The 24,015-nt window shown below is 33.9% G+C and overlaps 1 protein-coding gene across 2 annotated transcripts in view; it reads left to right on the top strand.

Annotated features, from left to right (window-relative positions):
• Positions 1-24,015, top strand: part of IBTK (inhibitor of Bruton tyrosine kinase) — a 107,414-nt gene that overhangs the window by 13,266 nt on the left and 70,133 nt on the right. For both annotated transcript variants that reach the window (XM_007484255.3, XM_001375435.5), the window contains exons 3-10: positions 3,808-4,531; positions 8,906-9,002; positions 10,114-10,238; positions 12,652-12,762; positions 13,871-14,041; positions 14,711-14,828; positions 14,933-15,113; positions 19,605-19,728. In XM_007484255.3, coding sequence (XP_007484317.2) covers positions 4,208-4,531; positions 8,906-9,002; positions 10,114-10,238; positions 12,652-12,762; positions 13,871-14,041; positions 14,711-14,828; positions 14,933-15,113; positions 19,605-19,728 — 1,251 coding nt within the window. In that variant the 5' untranslated portion in view covers positions 3,808-4,207. The remainder of the gene's footprint in view (positions 1-3,807; positions 4,532-8,905; positions 9,003-10,113; positions 10,239-12,651; positions 12,763-13,870; positions 14,042-14,710; positions 14,829-14,932; positions 15,114-19,604; positions 19,729-24,015) is intronic.

Genomic DNA, 24,015 nt, shown 5'->3' with positions numbered 1-24,015 from the left:
TTTGTACAAGCTCCCCTAATCTCTTCTCCTTTTTGCCTCTTGGATTTCCTAGTGCCCTTTTCAAGGTGAAGCTTAAGTACCGCCTTCTTCATAAGCTCTTCTCAATTCCCTGAAACAACTTTATTGTAACCCTGCTTCTAAGTGTTTCCTTCTGAAATTAGTTTGTATTTCCATTGTATATAGTTTGTATTTCTTATGTTCATGTTTTTCTCCCTTGTAGAAGGAATACAGTCTAAACTCCTCATTTTAAGAATGAGGAAACAAGGCCAGATAGGTTAAGTGATTTGTCCAAGGTCAGATTGGTAGTAAATAGCAGAATTGTGATTTACATCCAGGCTCTCTGACTCAGTATTTAGTGCAATTTGTATTACAGAGTGCTTTTGCTACTGATATGACAGCAGTTGTTCAGGGAAGGAGGTGGTACATGATTATTTAGCTTGAAAAACCCAAGTATTTTATTATATGGTGTAAAGATTAAAATTTAGGGGAGACTGAGGCATCTGAGGCAGGTAGAATTTAGTTTCTCTCTGCAAGGAGTATTATATTTTTATGAGGTTTATTAAAGATTAAGGATTAAAGAAAATACAGGATAAGAAACATGTGCCTAGGCCAGAGAGGCCTAGACAAGACCTCACCTACATTATGGAAGGAGCCACGTCTGCTCCAAAATGGAAGTCCAAAAGACCACAAAAGCCTTTGCAATCAGGTTAAATCCCTTCGGATCTCAGCCCACGTGAGAATTCAAAGCATTCTGGGGAAGTGGAGCAAGGGCTTCTGGGAATTGAAATCCAGAGTTTGAGTCTATTTTTACAATGGAGAGTCATTGAATTTAATCAATCAGCATCTTAATGACTAGGTTATATTAGGAAATTATTATTAAACATTTTTATCAGCTTACAAATTTTAAGATCTTGGTTAAATCTTGTAAGAGGAAGTTCTTTTAAAAAATATAGGTAGTAAGTTAAATAATTGAACATTTACCATTTTGAGGTTTTTTAAAAATCCAGGTAGTAAAATAAAATGAGCATTTTACATTTTTTATTTGCTTTGGAAAGGTAGATATTTGCAAAACATTTTTGTTGAAAAAATTTATTTAGAGTCCTGTATTGCATATATGGAATATATTTGGCTTAGTGTCATGCCTGATGAGTACCTTACTCAGAGTTCAAAGAACTATTCTTATCTATAAGATTCAAGAACTGAGGGGGCGAGTAGCTCAGTGGATTGAGAGCCAGGCCTAGAGATTGGAAATCCTGTGTTCAAATGTGGCATCAGACATTTCCTAGCTGTGTGACCCTGGGCAAATCACTTGACCCCCATTGCCTAGCTCTTACCACTCTTCTGCCTTGGTTCCAAGACAGAAGGTAAAGGTTTAAAAATAAAAAAAGAAACTGGTTTATTCTGGCTCTAAAGTTGATAGTTTGGATATGTGCAGAGAATGAAGGGCTACTAAGTTTATGTAAAAAAAGGATAATAGGATAATAGAATTTAGAAATAATCCAGTTGCGGTCTAGAGAGATTAAGTAATTTTTCCCATGATAACAGAAGTAGCAAGTAGTAGAGAGCTTTAACTCTGGCTTTAATTGTATAGTTTTATTCTTAAAATAGACAAAGCCACACTTGGAATTTAATTTTTTTAAATTAGCTTTTACATGAAGTTATAAATAGACCAATATGAATTTTCAGTCACTAGGCAAGTAATAAGAGCATTTTATGTGGCAGGCACTATGTGGGGTACTTTGGATGTAAGTTTAAAGAATGAACTACTTCTGCTGGGAAGCAGAGAGATTGGCACTCTTTGTAATTTTAGAAATTAAAATTTTTTTTTAATTTTTTAAAACCCTTACCTTCTGTTTTTGAATCAATACTGTGTACTGGTTCTAAGGTAGAAGAGAATGGTAAGGACTGGGAAATGGGGGTTAAGTGACTTGCCTAGGTTCACATAGCTGGGACATGTCTGAGGTCAGATTTGAACTCAGGACCTTCCATCTTTGGGCTTGGCTCTCAATCCACTGAGCCACCTAACTTCCTCTGAGATTGGAACTCTTGAACGAGTGAGACAAGTATATATAAAAATATGAAGTAAATAAATTCAAAATGCTGTATATGCAAGTTTGTTGGGAGTGAAGGCAATAGTGGTTAAAGAGGAATCAGGAAAGAGTTCCTATAAAAGATGGTGATTGAGTTGCATCTTAAAAAAAAGGGACACTGAAGAGAAGGTTTGTTACAAGGGAATCACTTTAAAAGACTGATATATATTAATTTAAGGTCGCCAAGGAATTCAGCTATGTAATTCCTAAATGAAAACTCAAGTCAGCAGTTAATCTTTTATGGAATTTAATTACAATAGGAGGAAGAAAGGAATTAGAGATAGAGAGAGAGAAAAAGGGAGAGAAGGGAATAGGGCTTAAATACCCCTTCTGTTTAGGCTGGGCCAAAAGGCCCAAGCCCTTAGATAGCTGGGGCAAAGAAAAAGAGATCAGTCCCTATTACTCACGTGACCAAAATGGAGAAACAGTCTCAGAGGCCCCCACCTTCAGCTTCCTTCAGAGCAAGCTTCTCAGAGAACACCGCAACCACTCCGGCCAACTCCTCAACCACACCGAGTCTTCAGACCCCCCTGATCTTTAAGGAAACCATCCAAGTTGCCTCCCCTCAGTTCTCACATCTACCAATCACTGTCCATAAATTTCCCTGTGCCAATGGAGGCTCTAGCTTAACCCAGGACCGCCCAGAGGCTTTGCACATGTCTGTTGAAGGTCATATTTTCAAATAATTAAATCTTTGCTCCTTTGCTACAGCCCTTTCTAAATCCTGTTAACCTGAGTAGGGTAGGGATTGGAATAATTAAATTTTGATCTAGGCTGCAGCCCTTACTCAATCCTGTTAGGACTGAATAGGGTGGAGATTGATTCCAAGTATCTCCATTGTATCAATTCTAAAATCAATCATGACCCAAAGAAATTCCTGTTCTGTGCTTAAGCATAGGTCAAAGTCCTTTCCATTGTTCAGCAAAGGGTTTCTGTCCTAAAGTAATCTTAAGAAGGGAAGGAGAAGGAACCTCCCATGCCAATGGGATTCACATTCCAATAGTCAAGACCCACTATCAATAGGAAATTTTTCAAGTATGAAATTTCCCAATGGTGAAATTTCCAACATTTATAAGTCTAAGAAATTTTGAGGTTTACAGGTTAAGAGAGTACTTTCCAAGCTTGTGGGACAGCCAGAGGATCATGTGTGAAGAACAAAGAGGAGATCAGAATAAAGTCAGTAAAGATTGTATTATCTTGCTTGATTCCCAAAACAATCCCTGGGAGATAGGTGCTATTATCTCCATTTTATAGTTGAGGCAACTGAGACAAAATTTAAGTGACTTGATCAGGGTCACACATATAGTAAGTATCTGAGGCTAGATTTAAATTCAAGTCTTGGATGGATTGCTGAGTTCTGGAGTGCAAGCAATGTCCATGGAGTTAGGAAACATTAAGTTGGAGCTAAGTTGTATAAGGCTTTAAAAACTAAACAGAGGAGTTTATGTTTGATCCTAGAGGCAATAGGGTATCACTTGAGTTGATTTGAGTAGGAGAGTCATTTGGTTAGATCAGTACAATGATTGAAACGATGTTTACTTAAAATGAATTTATATTCTAATGAGGAAATAGCAAGCACATATATATACACAGGCGTGTGTGTGTGTTTGTGTGTGTGTGTGTAATTAAATTTTTAACAATGCTTCTTTTATTGGTAACTTAAATTTAATACCATTTGATATTTTTATATTTTATTTTCATTTTTTTTCTCTTACAGGTCTCCCTTGCAATTATGGATATTTAAAGGATTTCAGAAAGTGTGGAGGGGGATTTCCCCTCCCCACTCCCCCTTGGTGCTTGACTCCTAGAATAATTTATGAACAGTGGAGAGCTTCTTTTTTATTTTAATAATATGCATTTGATATAAACTGTATAGATATTTATACTTACAATTTTTTAAGTGCCAAAATAAAGTGCACAAAGATTCATAGTTTTGTATTATTGTCCTGGGGAAATGAATTTGAATTCTGGGAATACCATCTATCCCCAGCGTAGTTCAGCCTAAATAGCATATTGGTGCTTTGGCTCTTTCTTTTTAATTTAAATAAAAATAAATAAAATTAGTTTTAACAAATTGATCTTCTGAAGAAAGAATAAACAGTGTGAAAAAGAGTAGGATGAATTCTTCCATGCCAGACTGTACTTTAAAATGTCGATCTCTGAAGCATGCTTTGGATATCCTTTCTGTAGTAACAAGGGGGAACGAAGGCCAGATTAAGGCCTTTCTTTCTACTTATTGTTACAATGCTGCAACTATCAAGGATGCCTTTGGAAGGAATGTTCTTCACCTTGTTTCATCATGTGGCAAGAAAGGAGTATTGGATTGGCTTGCAGAGACAAAAGGAGTGGATCTATTGGTGAGAGACAAGGAATCGGGATGGACAGCTTTGCATAGAAGCATTTTTTATGGACATATTGATTGTGTTTGGTCACTCTTGAAGGTTAGTGCCTTAATTTGTACTAGAATTGTTTTTTAAATTGCTTGTGAGTTTATGTATCTTTGATTAATTTATATTTTTATTAATTATAGTTCTAATATTTTAAATAGCTTTTTATTTATAGGTCATTGGTTAAGTAAAAAGAATAATTATAAAATATAGAATGCATATTATTTTTGACTTGGACATTTTTGCATCAGAACAAATTATTTATGATTATATGCTAGAAAGATAACTGAAACCAGAATAGCTCTTAAATTTCCAAACGACTGTTTTTCCATTGTACTTGAGATAAAGCAATAAAAACAACTGTTTAGGAGTAAGGCTCCATCATTTAGCAGTAAACACAACTAAAGTTGGTAGTCACAGTTTATAGTTCTTGAATGAGTCACATTTATATAGCAATAAAGTTACTTAAAGCTAAAAAAGATTAAGGCAATTAATGTGTTTCTGTACTTACCTAAGTTCTTTTTAACTTTGAAATAATTTTATATTTTTATTTGTAGCAATGGTCTAGAAAAGGATGCCTCTGAATTCTAGATAGACTACAGGTTATCTCCACCTGAGTGTCTAATCATTACTTAAAACATCAAAAAGAGAACTCATTTTTATCAATCCCACTGCACCATTGCCACCTAAAAATGCCCGTCTTCCCAGTTTCCTAATTTGATTTGTGACATTACCTGTCACCCAGGCTCAAACATCTTGAGTCATTTTTTACTTTTCCATGATCTTCCTTTATCTCTTATATCTTACTTTCCAAAATCTTTTCGACATACTTAGATTAGACCTAAAAATCATATTTAACTCTTTCAACCTTCCTTCCAATCCTGAGTATTTTAATCCTTTTCCTTCGAGGCTCAGTTCTGAAGTAGTGGATTGAAATAATGGGTACACTGAGGTGTGTGGATGATACCTCAGTCCTCTTTTAGTGCAGTAAAGCAGTCTGTGTCTTACCACACTGGGCCAGCTACAACTAAGTCTTCCAAGCAATTGTAAAAACTAACAGGTTTATTGATAAATAAGAGGTAGGGAGGGAGGATTTAGGATTAAGGATGCCCTAATCACTAATTCTCTCACTTCCCACTTCCCTCTAAATCCATGAGGGGGACACTTCTGTTGCTTGAGGCTCCCTACAAATCCTTCTTGCTTCTGGCTAATAACCCAAAAAACCCTCTCTATTCTTCCTGACACTAAAAATTCTCCTGGGTTGCTTTATCAGAAAGTGACAGGTTTCAGGATGAAAAGGATGAACTCTGGATGTTGGAGTTAAACCCAGCTGGACTGGGTCTGAGGTTTGACCCTCAGCCCTCACACCAACAACTGCCTCTGGACCATGATGATGTTCTTTGTCAGGGTTGAGAGTCTGTAGCATCTTCTTCAGGATGGTTTCTTCTGGTGAGGAAAAGTACACTCAGAGAAAACAAAAAGTTTCCCTTCTCTCACTCACAGGCTGGTAGAAACAGGATCAGCAGAGATGAACTCCTTCCTTTTTCACCTGCAAAACAGGAAGAATACTTTTGATAGTTGAACCTTCAAAATCTCTCCTCCCACATTCCAGAATCTCCTGACTTAGAGTTCTCAATATGCAGTAATGCTAGCCTCTTTAAACCAACTTTTACCTATACTTTAATTTATTTATATTTCTGTAATTTCTACCATAATAGTTCAGATGACCTTTTTTAGGTCTTCAATTCCTCCAAATAAAATTTTCTCTTGCTTTTCAGAATTTTGCCAGTTTCTGTCAATTTTGCCTCCATAAAATCTTTCCAGATCATCATCATCCTTCACCTTAAATTGCTACCATTCTGTTTTATGCCTTTATTACTTATTATCTGGTCTATCACAACATACATAGTTTTCCTGGGCCTGTGTTCTTTTCTCAGACCCATGTCAAAAACTTTAACTGGCTCCCTGTTGTTTCTGTTAAAAAGTAGACTCTTTAGTGTAGCATTTGAGGTCCTTCTCTTTTTTAATTTTATTTCATACCACTTCCCTAATGAAGTCTTTTTGATCCAACCAAAGTAGACAATTATTAAGTGTACACCAGCTATTTTACAAACTTTGCTCTTAATATGTATAGATTATCCCTTCCCTATACCTGGAATGTTTGTTCACTTATACTTGTAGAAATTTTTCTCTTTCCTCGAGGAAGTAGTATGATTAAATCAATGAAGTTCTTCCTGATCTCTTTTTCTATCGCTGTTCCTTTGGCTGAAATTGTTCTTTTCTTCAGGTTGTCTTAAAGTAGTGATTTTATCTTGTCTTGGACCCATAAAACTCCAGTGAGGCTTTTTCCAGATTAAAATGTATTTGGAAACTGTATAATCAAATAAATAAAACTGCAGTGCAGTATAGGTAATGATAATTTGTGGTTTTCCAAGTTAATATATGGCCTTTAAGTATTCATTTATATTGAGTTTGGTACCACTGTCTTTATCCTGTATATTTCTCCCTTTCTCTTATCTAATTTATTTCCTACTTATTTTTTGTTTCTGTTGTGCCCCCTTTCTCTCTACTCTGACTCTACCTAAGCTCCTTGAAGAAACTGTTTCGTTTTTCAGCTTTTTATTTCCAGAGCCACCTATATATATTAGCTTAACAAGTACTTGTTGAATTTTATTTTCGGTTTCCAACCTTTTACTTTTTTATGTTTCCGTTGTAGTTATAGTTTTTTTCTTATAATACTTTTATTAGACCAAACTTTGAGTGAATTGAATAAATGGAAATTTAAAAAAAACTCATAAGAGAAATCTTTTTTTTAAAAGCATTAACAGTGGATATTAAATGAAATGTATGAATTTTTGTTTACTGGTTAGACTTAAATTAAGACTAGTTAGCATTGTAAGTTGTTTTGTATAGTATTCCATTCAGTTATGCTTTTATGCTAACTATTCAGGAATAGCTACTTATACTTAAGTTAGTTGATTGAGATCAACTAGCAAACTTAATTTACAACTAGACTTGGAACATTTAAATAGTAAAATAAAAAATATATTTTCATTCATGTCCACATCACTGATACTGCATGTTGAAGTTTTAAAAAGTGGTTTTTGTGAAAATTGGACTTTTTAAAAAAATCAGTACATTAGTATAATTCTTAAGTCTATCTACAAGAACATAAAATAAGTAAGAATGTGCCCATATTCTTTCTTGTCTTTTCTGTAGTGAAGATGTTGTGTATTGCCCGCTCTTCACATTAAAGACCAAGGGTTATCATTATGAACTGCAGTTATTTTACTGTGTTGTATTTCACTTATACTCTTGGATCTTATTAGTATATGAAGAACTATTGGTACTTAAACTAAGTGATTTATATTACTGTGCTTTCTGAATTCTTGTGTTTTTTTATTTTTAGAATTTTTTTCAATATCTTCCCTTAATGTCTTCTGTAGCTTCTTTTCTTTCTGCTTGCCTTAGTGGGGCAATCTTTCTCTCAGATTAGCTGATTTGCTGCTAACTATTTTTGGTGGCTGAGAATTAGACAACTTTTGATCTTTGTTATCTTATGTGCATCTTAAGAATGAGTAGCTGCAAGTTATCATCAATAATCCAGGTTTCTTGAAGATTATACTGTTTGAACCAAAGTTCTGGCAGCTTCTAACATACTGAAAAGGCCAGTTCCAGTGATAGAACATATGACTACTGTAGAGAGGAGCAGCTTAAGCTAAGTCATGAGATGCTCTTCACCAGGTCGATTGTTGATGTTCCACCCCAGCAACTCTTAAAGACTCTTCTGGTTTTTAAAAGATTGCACTCTGCATCTGTGGTGCAGAACTCCATGGTGTATTAGCATATTGAAATTTCTGAAGCTTGATGAAGTCTCTTAAGTGATGATGGGCTTTTCCTTGGGTAAAGTGCATATATTTTAGAGCATGGATTTTATGAAATCTATTTTGACTAGTCAAGAGTCTTTATACTTTCTGTTTTTTTTTGTTGTTTTTTTTTACTATAGGCCAGGTAGATTATTTTACGTTATGCCTAGTTTTATAAATGTATTTTGAATTGTTATGTCTTATAGAAACAATATTGAATTTGATTTTTTTTTGCTTATCAATAATGTATTAAATTTTGGGATAACTAACTCATTCTTAATCTTTGAAAGCATGGGCTATTGTATTTTTGTTGTATGAGCCAATCCCGTACACAAGGTAGGCACTTAATAAATTTGTATTGATTTAAACAATTGACTTTAATTACTTTAGTTTTTGTTAGGTCTTATAAATGTTACTTATTTTAAATGTGTCAAGTAGACAATCATGCTCTATTTTATGTATTTTATGGACAAGATTGCTTTTCCTGCTTTCTTTGCTATGTAAGGAATTAACAATTGATTATGTGTAACCCTCTGATATAAGATTTTTCCCCCCCCTGTAGCATGGTGTTAGTTTGTATATCCAGGATAAAGAAGGTTTATCAGCTTTGGACCTTGTAATGAAGGACAGACCAGCCCATGTAGTATTCAAAAATACTGGTAAGATATATTCTTCTCCACACATGTTCTTCATAGTTTCATAGATTTAGAACTGGAAGAGATCTGTAAGATCATCTAGTTGACATTTTTCAGATGATCAGTTAAGATTCGGATAGATATATTATTGGGGACCTGTTTATGACTTTTATTCCTAGCAGAATGCTTATGAAAATGTGTATTTGTTCTAATACATTGGTTTTGCTGTGAGCATCTTGAAGAATTACTCCTTAGTGGTGAATTTTATGATACATTGTTCCATTCTGCCTTTGTTACCAAGTCCTACATTTAGAGATACTGGGGTCACAGAGTGAGATCTGGCTTTGGAGAAAAATAACAATTTAACATATAGTTTAGAATAAAGGGTAGAGGAGAGAGAGAGAAAGAACATGGTTCTCCACCTAACAATGTGGTCCAAAATGCTAGTCTTAATTGTTTTCTTCTTGCTTTGGAAGTGATTGAAGGGAAAGGAGAGGCCATATGCTTTTTCCTGATAAACAGGGAAGAGATTGAATAAAAGCTGTGCAAAAAGAGTGAAAATAAGGATACTATTTCTTTCATTTTATCCACTGACACTAGCACTGAGCTACATGCTTTAATAGCTGAGCTATTTTCATTATTGTGGGTACTACCACCATCTATGATGCAAATTTTAATCCCTACAAATGAAACATGGATAAGAAACCAGACATAATTCTATTATGAAGTCTGGTTATCCCCATAAATTGTAACTAAAGATTTATATAAAAAATACAGACTGTAAGGCCCTAATATTAATCCTGGTATAGATTCACATTAAAAAAAACCAAAACACAAAAACAAAAAAAAAAACCCTAACTCAACTAGTCTTTTGAAAGTGAAGATTTCCTATAATGTCACATCGTCTAAAGTCCTTCTCTATTTAGAAAAATATATCACAGATGATCTTAATGGTTTCATAATTCAAATAAGTTGAGAGCATTATCATAGATATAGTAGTATTTTCTGTTTTTAGCTTTGTTTTACATGTTTAAATTGGTAAAGTTAACTATGCCTGTGATTACCAATATTAATAAAAATAAGTTTTTATTGTTTGAAAATGGAAATATAAAATAAATATTCATTTTCATCTTAGATCCTACAGATGTCTACACTTGGGGAAATAATGTAAATTTTACACTGGGTCATGGAAGCCAAAATAGTAAGCATCATCCTGAGCTGGTGGATCTGTTCTCCAGAGCTGGGATTTATATCAAGCAGGTATTTTGCAATATTACATTTAGTACTTGTGGAGTCCTAAAAAATAATAGCTTGATCTGTTTAGTAATTTAGATTTTTATTTAGATTAATGTTGAACATCTGAATAATGTGTTTTACAGGAAGAAATCAGTCCTTTATTCATAATACAGTTGTCCCTTCCACATCTTGGGGGTTAGGGGAATAGCATCCCTGTGAGAGAGAATGGAGTCTTAAATAACACTTAGTTCTGGGCTTGGGTGACAGGATTAGGGTTGATACCCTCAACAGTAAAAAGGATATTCTGGCAGAGGGAAGTTTCAGGGGAAAGATGAAGAATTTATTTTTAACAGGTTGAATTCAAATTGTATGTAGAACATACAGTTTGAAATGTTTAATAGGTGATTGGAGATGGGATACTGGAGGTCAAGAAGGAGATTAGGGAAATCATCAGCATAGAGATAATAATTGAATCTGTATTTTATCAGTTTATGAAATCACCAAGTGAAATTGCATAGAAGGAGAAAAGGAATTAAGGGAGAAGCCTAGGGGATATCACTGAGCAGGTGTCACCGGACTGCCCATTTAGCAAAGAAGCTTGAGAAGAAATGGTCAGATAGGTAGGAAGAGAACCCAATTAGAGTAGTGTCATGAAAACATAGAGAAAAAAGTATCAAGGAGAAAGGTTGATTGACGATATCAGAGGTCACAGGGTGGTTGAGGAGGGTGATGATTAAGAAAAGGCTGTCAGATTTAGTAATTAAGAGTTTTGGTGGAATAATGAGGTCAAAAAGCCAGACTTATAAGAAGAGAGTGAGAAGAAAGTAGAGACATTCATGGACAATTTTCTTCAGAAGGAACTTAAAATTCTTTTTTTTTTTTTATGAATTTTCTTTATTCCAGTAACAAATCTATACATGTTTTCCAAGGTTACCTAATTCATGTTGTCTCTCTCCCCTTTTCCCTTCCCTCTCCCATAGTTGATAAGCAATTCCACTGGGTTTTACATGTATTATCACTCAAAACCCATTTCCATATTGTTCATTTTTGTAATAGAGTAACCTTTTAAAACCCTAAACTCCAAAACATATACCCAAATAAACAAATGATAAATCATGTTTTCTTCTGCATTTCTACTCCAACAGTTCTTTAGATGTGGAGAACATTCTTTTTTAAGTCCCTTAGAATTGTCCTGGATCATTTTATTGTTGTTAGTAGCAAAGTCTGTTACATTTGATCGCCCCACAATTTTCAGTTCCTGTGTATAATGTTCTCCTGGTTCTACTTATTTCACTCTGCATCATTTCATGTGGATCATTCCAGTTCTTATAGAAATCAACCATTTCATCATTTCTTATAGTATTCTGTCACCATCATGTATACTACAATTTGTTCAGCCATTTCCCCATTGAAGGACATCCCCTCACTTTCCAATTTTTTGCTACCACGAAAAGTGCAGCTATAAATCTTTTTGTACAAACAGGTCATCCCCATTTTTTTTTTAATCTCTTTGGGATTCAGACCCTGGTAGTGGTATTTCTGGATCACAAGACATGCATTCTTTTAAATCCTTTGGGCATAATTCCAAATTGCCTTCCAGAATGGTTGGATCAATTCACAATTCCACCAATACATTATTGTCCCAATTTTGCCACATCCCCTCCAACATTTATTATTTTCTTTTACTGTTATATTGGCCAAGCTGCTAGGTGTAAGGTACTATCTCAGAGTTGTTTTGATTTGTATTTCTCCAATCAGGAGGGATTTAGAACATTTTTTCATATAATTATTGATAGCTTTGATTTCTTCCTCTGAGAATTGCCTATTCATATTCCTTGACCATTTGCCAATTGGGGAATAGCTTGGTTTCTTATAAATTTGACTTAGTTCTTTATATATTTGAGAAATGAAACCTTTATCAGAGAAATTTGTTAATGAAAATTTTTTTCCCAGTGTTGCTTCTCTTCTAATTTTTAGTTTAATTGGTTGTGTTTGTACAAAACCTTTTTTAACTTAATATAATTGAAATTATTCATTTTATGTCTTGTAATGTCCTCTGTCTCTTTTTTGGTTTTAAATTCTTCCCTTCTCCATAGATCTGACAGGTAGACTATTCTATGTTCACCTAATTTATTTATGATTTCACTCTTTATATTTAAGTCATTTACCCATTTAAAATTTATCTTGTAATGTAATATCCTTGGAGGCAGGTACTTTTTTACTTTTTTCTTTGTATGTCCAGTCCCTGACAAATAATAGGTGGTTATTAGATGTTTTTTGATTAAGAATTTTAAGTTCTCTTCATTCAGGCTCTTTTTTAAGCTAGTGCCTTGTTCTTTATCTTTTCTTTAATATTTTAAAATTTAAATATAATTGTATCTAAGAAGTACATGATATTTGGAGGATCCTTAATAAAATTCTTTTTTCCTTCCTGTAGGTGGTACTTTGTACATTTCATTCAGTTTTTCTGTCACAGAAAGGGCAAGTTTATACCTGTGGTCATGGTCAAGGAGGACGCTTAGGCCATGGAGATGAGCAAACATGCCTGGTATTTTGAAAATCAGTTTTAATGAATAATTTGTTTAGTGTTATAAGGCCTTTATTAACTGAAATTTTAATTTTGAAGATATTTTCACTTGGGTCTTCATGATTAGGAAAGTTACATAAAAACATGGAAATAACATCAGGAACATACTAAATTACAGTCTTTTGGAGCATACTATATTAAAAATTACAACCCAAAAATGACATTACAAAATCCTTATTCAAGATTTGTTTTTTTATGATTTATGTACTTATTATCCAGCAGACAAAATGGTATACAACTTTGAAACAAAAATAAGTTTTTGTTTAATCCAAAATTAACCAGAGCCCCTTATCCCTTAAATATTTCAGTTAAATAAGGTTTTATTTTACAGTATTAAATTTTTTTCCAAAGGGTTGTCATTTAAGAATTTAGGCCACCATTACCTTATAAAACCTCAAATTTTATTCTTTTTGCTGCCTAATTTCATGGCCAATGGAGCTAAGGCAGTGGGATTGCATAAAATTTAATTTTTATTTCTTAAAGTAAAATTCTGCTTCCCTAAGAGTTATTTGGACCAAATCTTACCTTTGGGATATTTGCCATTTATTACAAGATGTAAAGGGAGAGGAAAGGTAACATAAAAATAAATTGTCCATAGTCTTTCAAGAGTTTATGGTGTTTCTTTTTATATCTTCTTGGGTCAGGGTTTTCATGGAAATATTAGTCCAGGGTCAATAGGCATGTCATTATTTTTTTTTTTAGTTCCAACTGGTGACTGCTTGAAAAGGTAATTTATAAATAGTAATGCACTGTCGTTTTCACGTACGAATGAACACTGACTAGAGAGCTCCCTTTGTTAGCAAAATAACCAGTAGAGATAATATTGGGCACATACTAAGTGCTTAGTAAACATTGGTCGAATTGTTTAAGTAGCTTATATAATTTTGTTCTAAATAAACAAGTAGCCATTCTTTTATAAGCTGATACTTTCTTTGAAAAAATATAGTATTTGCTTTGTGTAGACATGACCAGTTGTGGATTTTATTTTGAACTATAGCACCTAGAATTATTTCATTTTTATACTGAGATAAGTGCATGATAATAAATTTAATAATATTTTGCATTTTAGGTCCCTAGGCTGGTAGAAGGACTAATTGGTCATAACTGCTCCCAAGTGGCAGCTGCTAAGGATCATACTATTGTTTTAACTGAAGAAGGAGCTGTTTATACTTTTGGTCTAAATACTTTTCATCAACTGGGTATTAGTCCTCCACCTGCTAGGAGCAATGTACCAAGACAGGTAAAATTATCCTTGGTTTTCAAACTTTTTTTTCTTTTCAGTATTGCTAATCAGTTTATCAATTACACATATAAACAAATATTGCAGAATTTTGCAAATAATAATACATTTCACATATGAAATTTGTATACTAGTCTTTTCCTGAGTTAGATTTTAAGGTTGGTGCTACATATAACATTTTTTAAAATTTCAAGTGCTAGATAAATGTCAGCATTATTAGTGGTAATAAATAGAAGAGTAAATTATAGCTTAGTATTCTGTTAGGCATTTAGTGTTTTGCTGCTTTTGAATAGCCTCTATTACCTAAGGAAACTCAGGACACAGATGAGTTGGCCATTTTATAGATACTGTATAAATTTTATTATTTTTTAAATTAATTTTATTAATAACATTTTATTACATCTTAGTTCATATGGTGGTAAACTTTTATAAATATGTTGAATAAAATAAAAGCTTAGGAGACTGATTAGCAGATGACAAAATCAGACAAATACTAATGAAAGGGAATCAAATTTTGAGAGACTTTTTTTTCTTTTTACATATTGGTTAATTAATTTTTAAACAAATCAGCCATAGAACTCCACATGAACACATTTTATCCACTCTAAAATGCTGGATAACAATGGAAGTATATACTCACCACACATATCATTTGTTTTTAATGTGTAGATTCAGGCAAAAACTCTGAAAGGAAGAATAATCATTGGAGTGGCTGCAGGCAGATTCCATACAGTGCTGTGGACTAAGGAAGCTGTTTACACTATGGGACTAAATGGTGGACAACTAGGTGAGATACTTTTAGGAGTAATATGTGAAATGTAAATTTGAGTAATTCCAAAATATTTTCAGGTAATATTTTGTAACACACTTGGTTTGTTCAATCCTCTACAGGTTATTTGTTGGATCCCAATGGAGAAAAATGTGTAACAGCTCCCCGGCAAGTCTCAGCTCTACATCATAAAGATGTCACTGTGTCCTTGGTTGCTGCAAGTGATGGTGCCACAGTGTGTGTTACAAAGAAAGGAGATATTTATTTACTTGCAGATTATCAGTGCAAGAAAATGGCTTCGAAGTATGTGTTTACCTGTTTAAAGAATGGCTTTTCATTTGTCTCTGTGGCCTTAGGAATTGGGATTTTAAAATTTGATTTTGAAGGAAAACTATTTTTAAGGATATTTGTCTCTTTGGATGTAGATGGTGAATAATTCTTTTACATTTATGAATAATATTGATACTCATAGGAACAAAGAATTTAAAAACATTAGAGATCATTTTAACTCAATCTCATCTTCTTAAAGATAAGGAACTCTTCCCAGAATAGTTAGGTGGTTTGTTCAAGGCCCAGTTTATCAGTTACAGTGTATTTTGGTAGCACTTGCCTTGGACATGTGACCCAGTTGCTGCCATTTCCACCTAGCCCCTTTCAAAGTAGTATTTGGATATGCTAATATCTCCTTTTCCAGAATGGCATATTTAAGCTTTTGGGGCCCTGACTGATTCCCTTTCTCCTTCAGCAGCAAATTCAAGTCTATTTTGTCTCTGAGTCTACTTTTTCCTCAAAGTGGTTTATATTTTTTGCAAATTCCATTTCCCTCCACTACTAATCCCATACAATCCCTTTACTACTTAACTTGTTTCTAGATATTTAGAGCTTGCTATTCCAGGCATAGCTTCTTCTTTTTTTATGTCGGATATGGATCTTTCTGGGTTTTGTTTCTCCCAAGATAAGTCAGATGTCCAGCTACCGTGTTTTACATTTTTTAGTGGCTTGATGTGAACAATGGGATTCTTAAGAATAGGAAGGTGTTAGAAAGCCAGACCTGAAGTTTAGAGGACTTGGGTTCAAATTTGGTCTCAGACACTTTCTAGCTGTGTAACTCTGAGCAAGTCACTTAACCCTGTTTGCCTAGCCCTTGTCCTTTTATCTTAGAAATTGTTACTAAGACAGAACATAAGGGCTAAAAAAAATAGGAACGTGAAAATTGTCAATGGAGATAATCTTTGCCTTTGATATTCTGAATTTTGGCTGTAGCTTTTGGAGTGCTGCATTGTTTTCTTATTTATGCATTTCCATATTATCCTTAATTTTTTATGATAGAGTTATACCGTTTGTTGACTTAAGTTTAGCAGTTTCACTGATTTTTGAGTCAGATAGTCTGTATTTAAAATGTAAATCTGATACTTGCTAAATGACCTTGGGCAAATTATTTAGTCTCCCTGGGCCTTAGTTTCCTTATCTGCAAAATGGGAGGTTTGAACTAGATGTCCTCTTAAGTCTCTCCTAGTTCTATAATATGGTCTTACATGATTGATACATATTTTACCCCCATAGTTCCTGGACTATAGTAACAAGAAAATGTTAGAGTATAAGGTGAAGAAATTTAGGATGAAGGGAAGTTTTATCAACAGTGAAATGGAAGTTTCAGAGGATACAATAGAATCAAATGGTATGGGGGGATGGATATATAAGTGTAAAGGTATGTGGCTGAGTTAGAGATGAGAGTACTGGCAAAGTTATGAGTAAGAAAAAATGTTTATTTCAGCAGATTTCAACTCTGAATCAGAGATGAGGGATTCAGAAACTGGGAGTTTGTCTTTCATAGAAGGTAGAGGGAGAAGAACCAATGGAACAGAGCCCCTATGTTCTCTACCCCTCAAAAAAAGTCCTATTCTGTGATAAAAATGGAATTAGTGCTGTGTAGTGATGTGTTTCCTGGTTAGATTGAGAGACCCCTTCAGAGTGGTCTCCCTATACCTTTTGCTCTTATTTTTACCCTCTGGGGACAAGCAGAACAAGCTTCATCTGGCTTCTATGTTAAAGTCTTTCAAATATTTGGCAAGTATCCTGTTTTCCTTAAGTCTTCTCCGTGCTGATCATCTTAACTCAGTTTTCAGATTCTCATATAGTATGGGCTTAAGATCCCTTGTCATCCTGATTGTTCTTCTTTGGACTTTCTCTAACTGAAAACCATCACCCTTCCCAAAACATGGTGCATAGGACTGAATACAACACTTCAGATGTGATCTGACCAATGCAGTACAGAAGCACTATCACCTCCTTATTCCTGGAAGTGATGCCTTTCTTAGTGTGTCCTAATGCCATATCACATTATTACCTCATATTACCCTTGTAGTTCATTAAAATCCCTATATCTTTTTCACATTTTTTTTCTTTTATAAAGTTGGGGTTTTTGAATACAGTAATAAAACTTTTCATTTCTCCCTGCTGAATTTTATCTTACTAGAATTGGCCCAGTTTCTGTCCTATTAAACAAATTCTTAAATTCTGCCTTTTTTATCTTGTTTATTAACTATCTGTATTAGCATATTTTTGATATACATGCTGTCATTTAAAAAATATTTTATTTTTTCTCCAATTACATATAAAAAATTGGCCCAGCAGCCCAATGGGAGCCCTTCCTTTGTCTTCTTTCTGGGGTAAGGCAGGGGACTTACATGAGGCATGAGGGTTACAGTTTGGGCACTTGGTCTTTAAAAGGTTCACCATCACTGCCTTAGGGCAAACTAAGAAGGGAGTCCTGGTGCACTATTTTGCATACCTTTCAAGTTAATATCAAATCATTAATGACTACTCCTTGGGTTATAAAGTTCAGAATCCACCAAACTGTACTGTTGTCTAGCTAATATCTTTCCATTTTCTTTTCCATAAGAATATCAGCCAGAATCCAGAGGCCCCTTCAGAGTGGTTTCCCTATACCCTTTGAAGTTCTACCTCTGTGAGAGATTTGAATGCCCTTTGGAACTAGGCATCTTCTGATTAGTGCTTTCTGAGATTCAGTATCCCTTACGTCAGTGACTAATGTGGTGAATGCATCCGTAGGAGCTTAAAGAAGTTCACCTTAGGTGCCAGCCTTAAAATTCCCAAGATGACAAAGAATGAAGCACATCCAGAAAACATTTCACATGTACAGCAACCACATGTCCACCAAACTTTGAGTTCCTGGGAACGTGATTCCTTAGTACTTTTGATGTCCTGAGGCTCAGAATCTGTGCTAAATGTTCCTTCATACCCTTTCTTCTTCCCCTCAAAGAAAGAGTGGAACTAATGGATAAGACAAAGGTAGCAAGGTTACAGTACCTGTGTCAGAAATTATTACAAATTATTCCCATTTTCCTCCATGTGCCTACCATTTCAATCTTTAAATGTAGACCTGTGGTATCCTTTGTGTCCTTGGGGCTATACCATTTTCTCTGCCCTCAGATATGTAAGCTTATTAATTGTATTTCCTGAATTGTTTATGGGTATAAAATATATACTAGACTAATGTAGGTTTTTTGGTTTTGTGTTGGTCTGGACCTTTTATTTCATTGTGGTAAGGCAATCTGTATAAGTGCCTCCTAATGAAGATTGGTGAATCTTTTGTATTAAAAGTGTTTAGTGAGTTGCCTAGGTATGAGTAGGGTAGTTGAATTTTTTTCATGATCATATATCTAATATATATTGGAGGCAGGTCTCTGACTTGCTGTTACTAGATTGAGGCTAGCTTATCCACTAACATGCTGCCTATATAATATATATATTTTCATATTTCTACTGTCATGTTCAAAAATGGCAATAAAATTATTAAGGAAGTAAAAGATTTTTTTCTTTTGCTACTTTCCTATTTCTCTTCCGAGGTGCTTAATAATTTGCTTTATATAGTTTTTGTCAAATACCTTCATAGGATATTTACCCTTCTATAGGCATCTCTTTATAAATGTCTTCAAGGAATGGATCATTAATTTTTGGATTTTAGACACTAACAGATGGGGAGACATTTTGGAATTAGGAATCTGGTCTTTTAACTCTCAGTAGGTCACTACTTACTTTAAAGCATATTCTCATTTTTCTTTGCTTCCAAAATACAGGTTGTATCTAGATCTTTAATACAGGAGATTCTCTTCTTATGTAGTAAAAGTTTCAGTTAACAAATAAAGCTCATTTATTTTCATGGTTGGACTGATCATTTTATCTCTTTTAAGCCTAAAAATTCAAAGTTGCTCCTGTCACTGAGATAGTGTGTTACTGGAAAAATATAGGTATATAAGGATAATAGTTGGGTTGTTAAGTTGAGATGTTTTATTTTAATTAGCTGTTTTCAAAAATAACCATATAAAGAAGTGCATATAACATAAAAAGTACCTGGATAGTTCTAGGTATTAAAAAAAGTACCTCTTATGGAATGATACTAGTAAATCAAGTACTTCATAGTTACAATAATTGGGCTTTTTTTGTGGAATTTTGGCAAATTATTACTTTAAGCTTTATCAGGCTTTCTTTACCTTAGTGTGAATGGATTTATTAGTTTTGATAGAGTATTAGGGAAAGAGAATAGGAAAACATTGTCTACTTGTTAAGGACCCAAGTAAAGTAAGTGGGAGCATAATAGTGAGAGGATCAAACTTAGAAAGGGGAGGCTAGATGTAACTAAACCAAGTTTTGGTAACTTCACAGTTTTGTGTATTCAGTTTGCTTCTACTGATTGGTATGCTAGGCAATTCTTTAAAATTAAGCATTTACTTTTCTGGAAAGTGCTAATCTGTTACTCTTCTATTCACATAGGCAACTCAACTTAAAAAAGGTTCTTGTATCTGGGGGACATATGGAATACAAGGTTGATCCTCAACATCTGAAAGAAAATGGGGGTCAAAAAATTTGTATTCTTGCCCTGGATGAAGCTGGGAGAGTAAGTATATAAGTAGTTTGTTTCATAACTAGACATATATAAGGATAAAGATATCTAGGTGTGGGTGTATTTGCAAGGGTTTTAAAAAATATTTTATTTCCCTAAATAATTTTGAAATTCAAAATTTCATAATTAAGAAACCATTTGAAAGGGAAACAAGATAACATCTAGATAAAACTTGTACTACTCTATTACTCAGACAGTACTGCTTTGTTAAATCCTAATTTAAAATAGAATTTTTTGCTGGTTATAGAATGGAAATAATCACAGACGTTTTGAGTGGTTCTCTGAAAACCATATTGAAGAATTTTATAAATAAGAATGAATTTCATAAATGTAAGATAGCATCAAACATGCCTTTTCAAATGCAAAAATTATAAATTGGTGGTTTTGAAAAAAAAAATTGGAGGCAGTTTGGTGCAGTAAAAAGAAGTCAGGGATCTGGATTTGAATTTTGGCTTTGTTGCTTTCTACTAGTGTAAAGTTGACTAAATTTCTTAGCTTTTTTGAGACTCTACTTCCTAATCCAGAAAATGAGGAAGTTGGACTCTGTGAGATTTAAGGTCCTTTCCAACTCTACATTTATGTTGCTATTTTTCTCCTTTTTTAATTCTTGATTTAGTAAATGTTTATTTTAATATTTCAGAAGTTGCTTGATTTCATTTACATGAGTAATTCTTCTACCACTGTTAATTGTAACCTTTCTGTAATTTAACAGAAGGGGTGCACTAGCCTATAGATGCATTATTTGGTGACTAACCTTTTGCTGAACTTTTCTGAACTAAACTAAACTAAGCTGATCTTCTGTTGAAGAGCACACAGGCCATTGATAGATTTTTACTCTAGTTATCAGGTTGGTAAGGCCTGCCTGAGGAGCATGGGCACACAGACACATACATATATACCTACATATATAGGTACAAATATGTCCATAGGAAATAAGGACAGAGACTAGATCTATAAGTTCCTTGATTTAAATAAAGAACCTCCAGATGAAGAAACTACACATTCAGACTGGAACCTTCAAAGACTTCTATTTATAGAGTTATTAGAGTAGTAGTGTCAAATTCAAATAAAAATAATAACTACTAATCTGTACAAAATATTTTTTGAAGGCTACATATTGACTTAGTTTTAAAATGTAATGTTATATATGTTTTAGGGCAGCTAGGTAGAACAGTAGATAGAGCCTGGGCTTAAAATCAGGAAGACTTATCTTCCAGAGAGGAAATCTGGCCCTAGACACTTACCAGTTGTAAGACCCTAGGCAAGTCACTTAACACCATTTGCCTCAGTTTCCTCATCTATAAAATGAGCTGGAGAGGGAAATGGCAACTACTCCAATATCTTTTGCCAAGAAAACCCTGAATAGGGTCGTGAAGAGTCAGACTGAACTAAAGTGACTGAATAACAAAAGCAATATATGTTTTATTGTATATTTATTTTGTTAAATATTTCCTAATTACATTTTAATCTGGGTCAGACACATTGAAGCTGAGAGTTTGACATTTCTGATCTCCAGCATGGAATAATTAAATTATAGAGGAAGGACCTGAAGCCATCCCTGGTCATTTTACCATGTTCCCACTATATGCATCTATATCTATATCTATATCTATATTTATATATCTGTATCTATTCTGAGACAGAGAATTCAAGTTAGTCCCTTAGAATTAGTGCAAGGAAAGTAATAAATGTAATTTTAAAAATAGTTTTTTCTTTAAATAGAATATTGACTTGTTTTCTGGGTTAAAATGTTCATGAAGTTGTACCAGGAATGCTATAAACTACTTCTCCTTCTCCCCCAATATTATTACATGTGTAGTATATTTAACAGTATTGACACTGAGAAAATTGTAGTTATTGCAAAGTAATTTGTTCTGTAATTTTGTATAGCCATTTTTTCTCCATACATGGATAGCACATTTTAGGGCTGTCATTTCAGTCTGAAGTTGAAATACTAACCTTATGGCTCCATCTACTGGTATATTTTAGGTATACATTCAACTTTAATTTTAGTTTTATAATCAGGTGAATCTTAAGGGGCAAAGTTCAAAATACTTTTTGATGAATGTTCTATTTCTTTTTTATTAATAATAGGACGGAGAGAGGAATCAGAAATAAGCCAAAATAGTATTTAAATTAGAAGTCTTTTACATTTGGCTTTGAAATTACATTTGGATTATATATGTTTATACTATATCTGGAGATCTAATTTAAGAATGTTTATTGATTGCCTACCTCTGAGTAAGCTCTATTGAATATACCTTGGAATTATATTGTAAGCACTATGGAATATAAAAATGCCCATTTTCTTTGTACAGATTCCTGGCATTTCTTTCTTTATGGTCTTCTATTCTAGGAATAGACAAGACTCTGATGTAAACCAACAGTAAAATGCTTCCTGTTGAACCTTACCTGAATCCAAGATCTAGGTTTCAAAGGTTTTCTTCTTATGTAAGAAAGTTCTTTCTTACATATGAGAGCAGTCAGTCAATGTCAGTTAACAAAAATTGCCTTCTGTGTCTGCCAGGCATTGTATTAACTGCTGAGAGAAAAGCTGAAATTATCAAAAGATCTAAAGAAGATATCTGAATAAAAACCTGGCCTGTAAGCAGATAAGCCAGTGCAGAGGATCATAAAAGTCAAAAAGAAGAATGAATGCAACCTCAAAAAAAGAAAAAAGAGTCACTTTGATTATTCATTATAATATGAAGACAAATAACCAATATTACCCTAAAAATGCTATTGTTAAAATAATGTAGTACATATTTGTACTGGTTTTGGAAATAATATTCTTATAGTTGATGTAAGGGAAAACTGTTAAGAGCATCTGGCAGAGCAGTTTATATGATACTTTAAGGTTTGCAAAGGTTTGCATATTATATACAACTCTTTTGATCATCACAATAACCTGGGTGGTAGATGTTTTTTATTAGGATCATTTTATAGATGAGGTAACTGAATCACAGAGAGGTTAAATGACTTGCAGCTCACACTTCCTGGTAAATATCTGAGGCAGAATTTGAACCTGATCAGATCTTCTAAGCCCTGCACTGTATCTACTGTGTCATCTCCCCAGCATGGTAGGAGATTTTTGTATTGAAGTTCAGGTTGGATTAGATGAACTCAGAATTCTCTTCTAACTCTGAATTCCTATGGCTTTGTTAGTATATAGCTTTATAGTTAATTTCTATTAGTAAACATTTTGTTAAAATCATGGCTGAAATCAACTTTTAGAGGCTTTCCTCATCCATAACCATCTTTTAACCCAATGGATCCTAAAGTCACAGAGATAGACATGACTTTTTCTGAAAGATTACTAGTAAAGCTGACTCTTCTGGTGGTAATTTGTTACCATTTTTATCCCCTTAGAATAGGTTATTTTTTCTGTATGTCCAAAGTGCAAAGTATGGTTGTATAGAAAATTCTCTGAAGTTAAAATGCTCAGTATGAGTCAGAAGTCATATAGCAACTTCAATAGTTGTTCTAGTCTTAGAATTCATTGAGAGAGACATCATGTCCAGGACTAGAAAGATAATTTCTAATAATATCTATTTCTGTGGCCAGAATTGGTATCACAATTGATTCCAGGCTTGGTGGAAAGAATTGGAGATATTTTTCTTGGAAAAAAGAAGGTTCAGAAAATATGATAGTTATTTTCAAATATTTGAATTATTGTTATGTGGAAGAAAGATTAGGCTTCTATTTATCTTCAGAAAGTAGAGCTAGGAGCATAGTTAGGTTTGATACTTGGTAAGAATTCTTTTTTTTTTTTTTGAAAATTGTAATTAGTCAATTTAGAATATTTTTCCTTGGGTACAAGAGTCATGTTCTTTCCCTCCCCTACCTCCACCCCCTCCTGTATTTGATGCCCAATTCCACTGGTTTTATATGTGTCCTTGATCAAAGCCTATTTTCATATTATTGATGTTTGCACTAAGGTGATCATTTAGAGTCTACATCCCCAATCTTATCACCATCAACTCATGTGATCAAGCAGTTGTTCTTCTTCTGTGTTTCTACTCCTACAGTTTTTCCTCTGAATGTGGATAGTTTCTCATAAATCCCTCCGAATTGTTCTGGATCATTGCATTGCTACTAGTAGAGAAGTCCATTACATTAGATTGTACCACAGTGTATCAGTCTCTGTACAATGTTCCCCTGGTTCTGCCCCTTTCACTCTACATCAATTCCTGGAGGTCATTCCACTTCACTTGGAATTCCTCCAGTTCGTTATTCCCTTGGGCACAATAGTATTCCATCACCAACAGATACCACAATTTG

This window comes from Monodelphis domestica, chromosome 2 (assembly GCF_027887165.1).
Source record: "Monodelphis domestica isolate mMonDom1 chromosome 2, mMonDom1.pri, whole genome shotgun sequence".
Classification (NCBI taxonomy): domain Eukaryota; kingdom Metazoa; phylum Chordata; class Mammalia; order Didelphimorphia; family Didelphidae; genus Monodelphis; species Monodelphis domestica.
The sequence above is the reverse complement of the archived record's forward strand: the minus strand, read 5'-3'. Positions and strand labels throughout refer to the sequence as shown.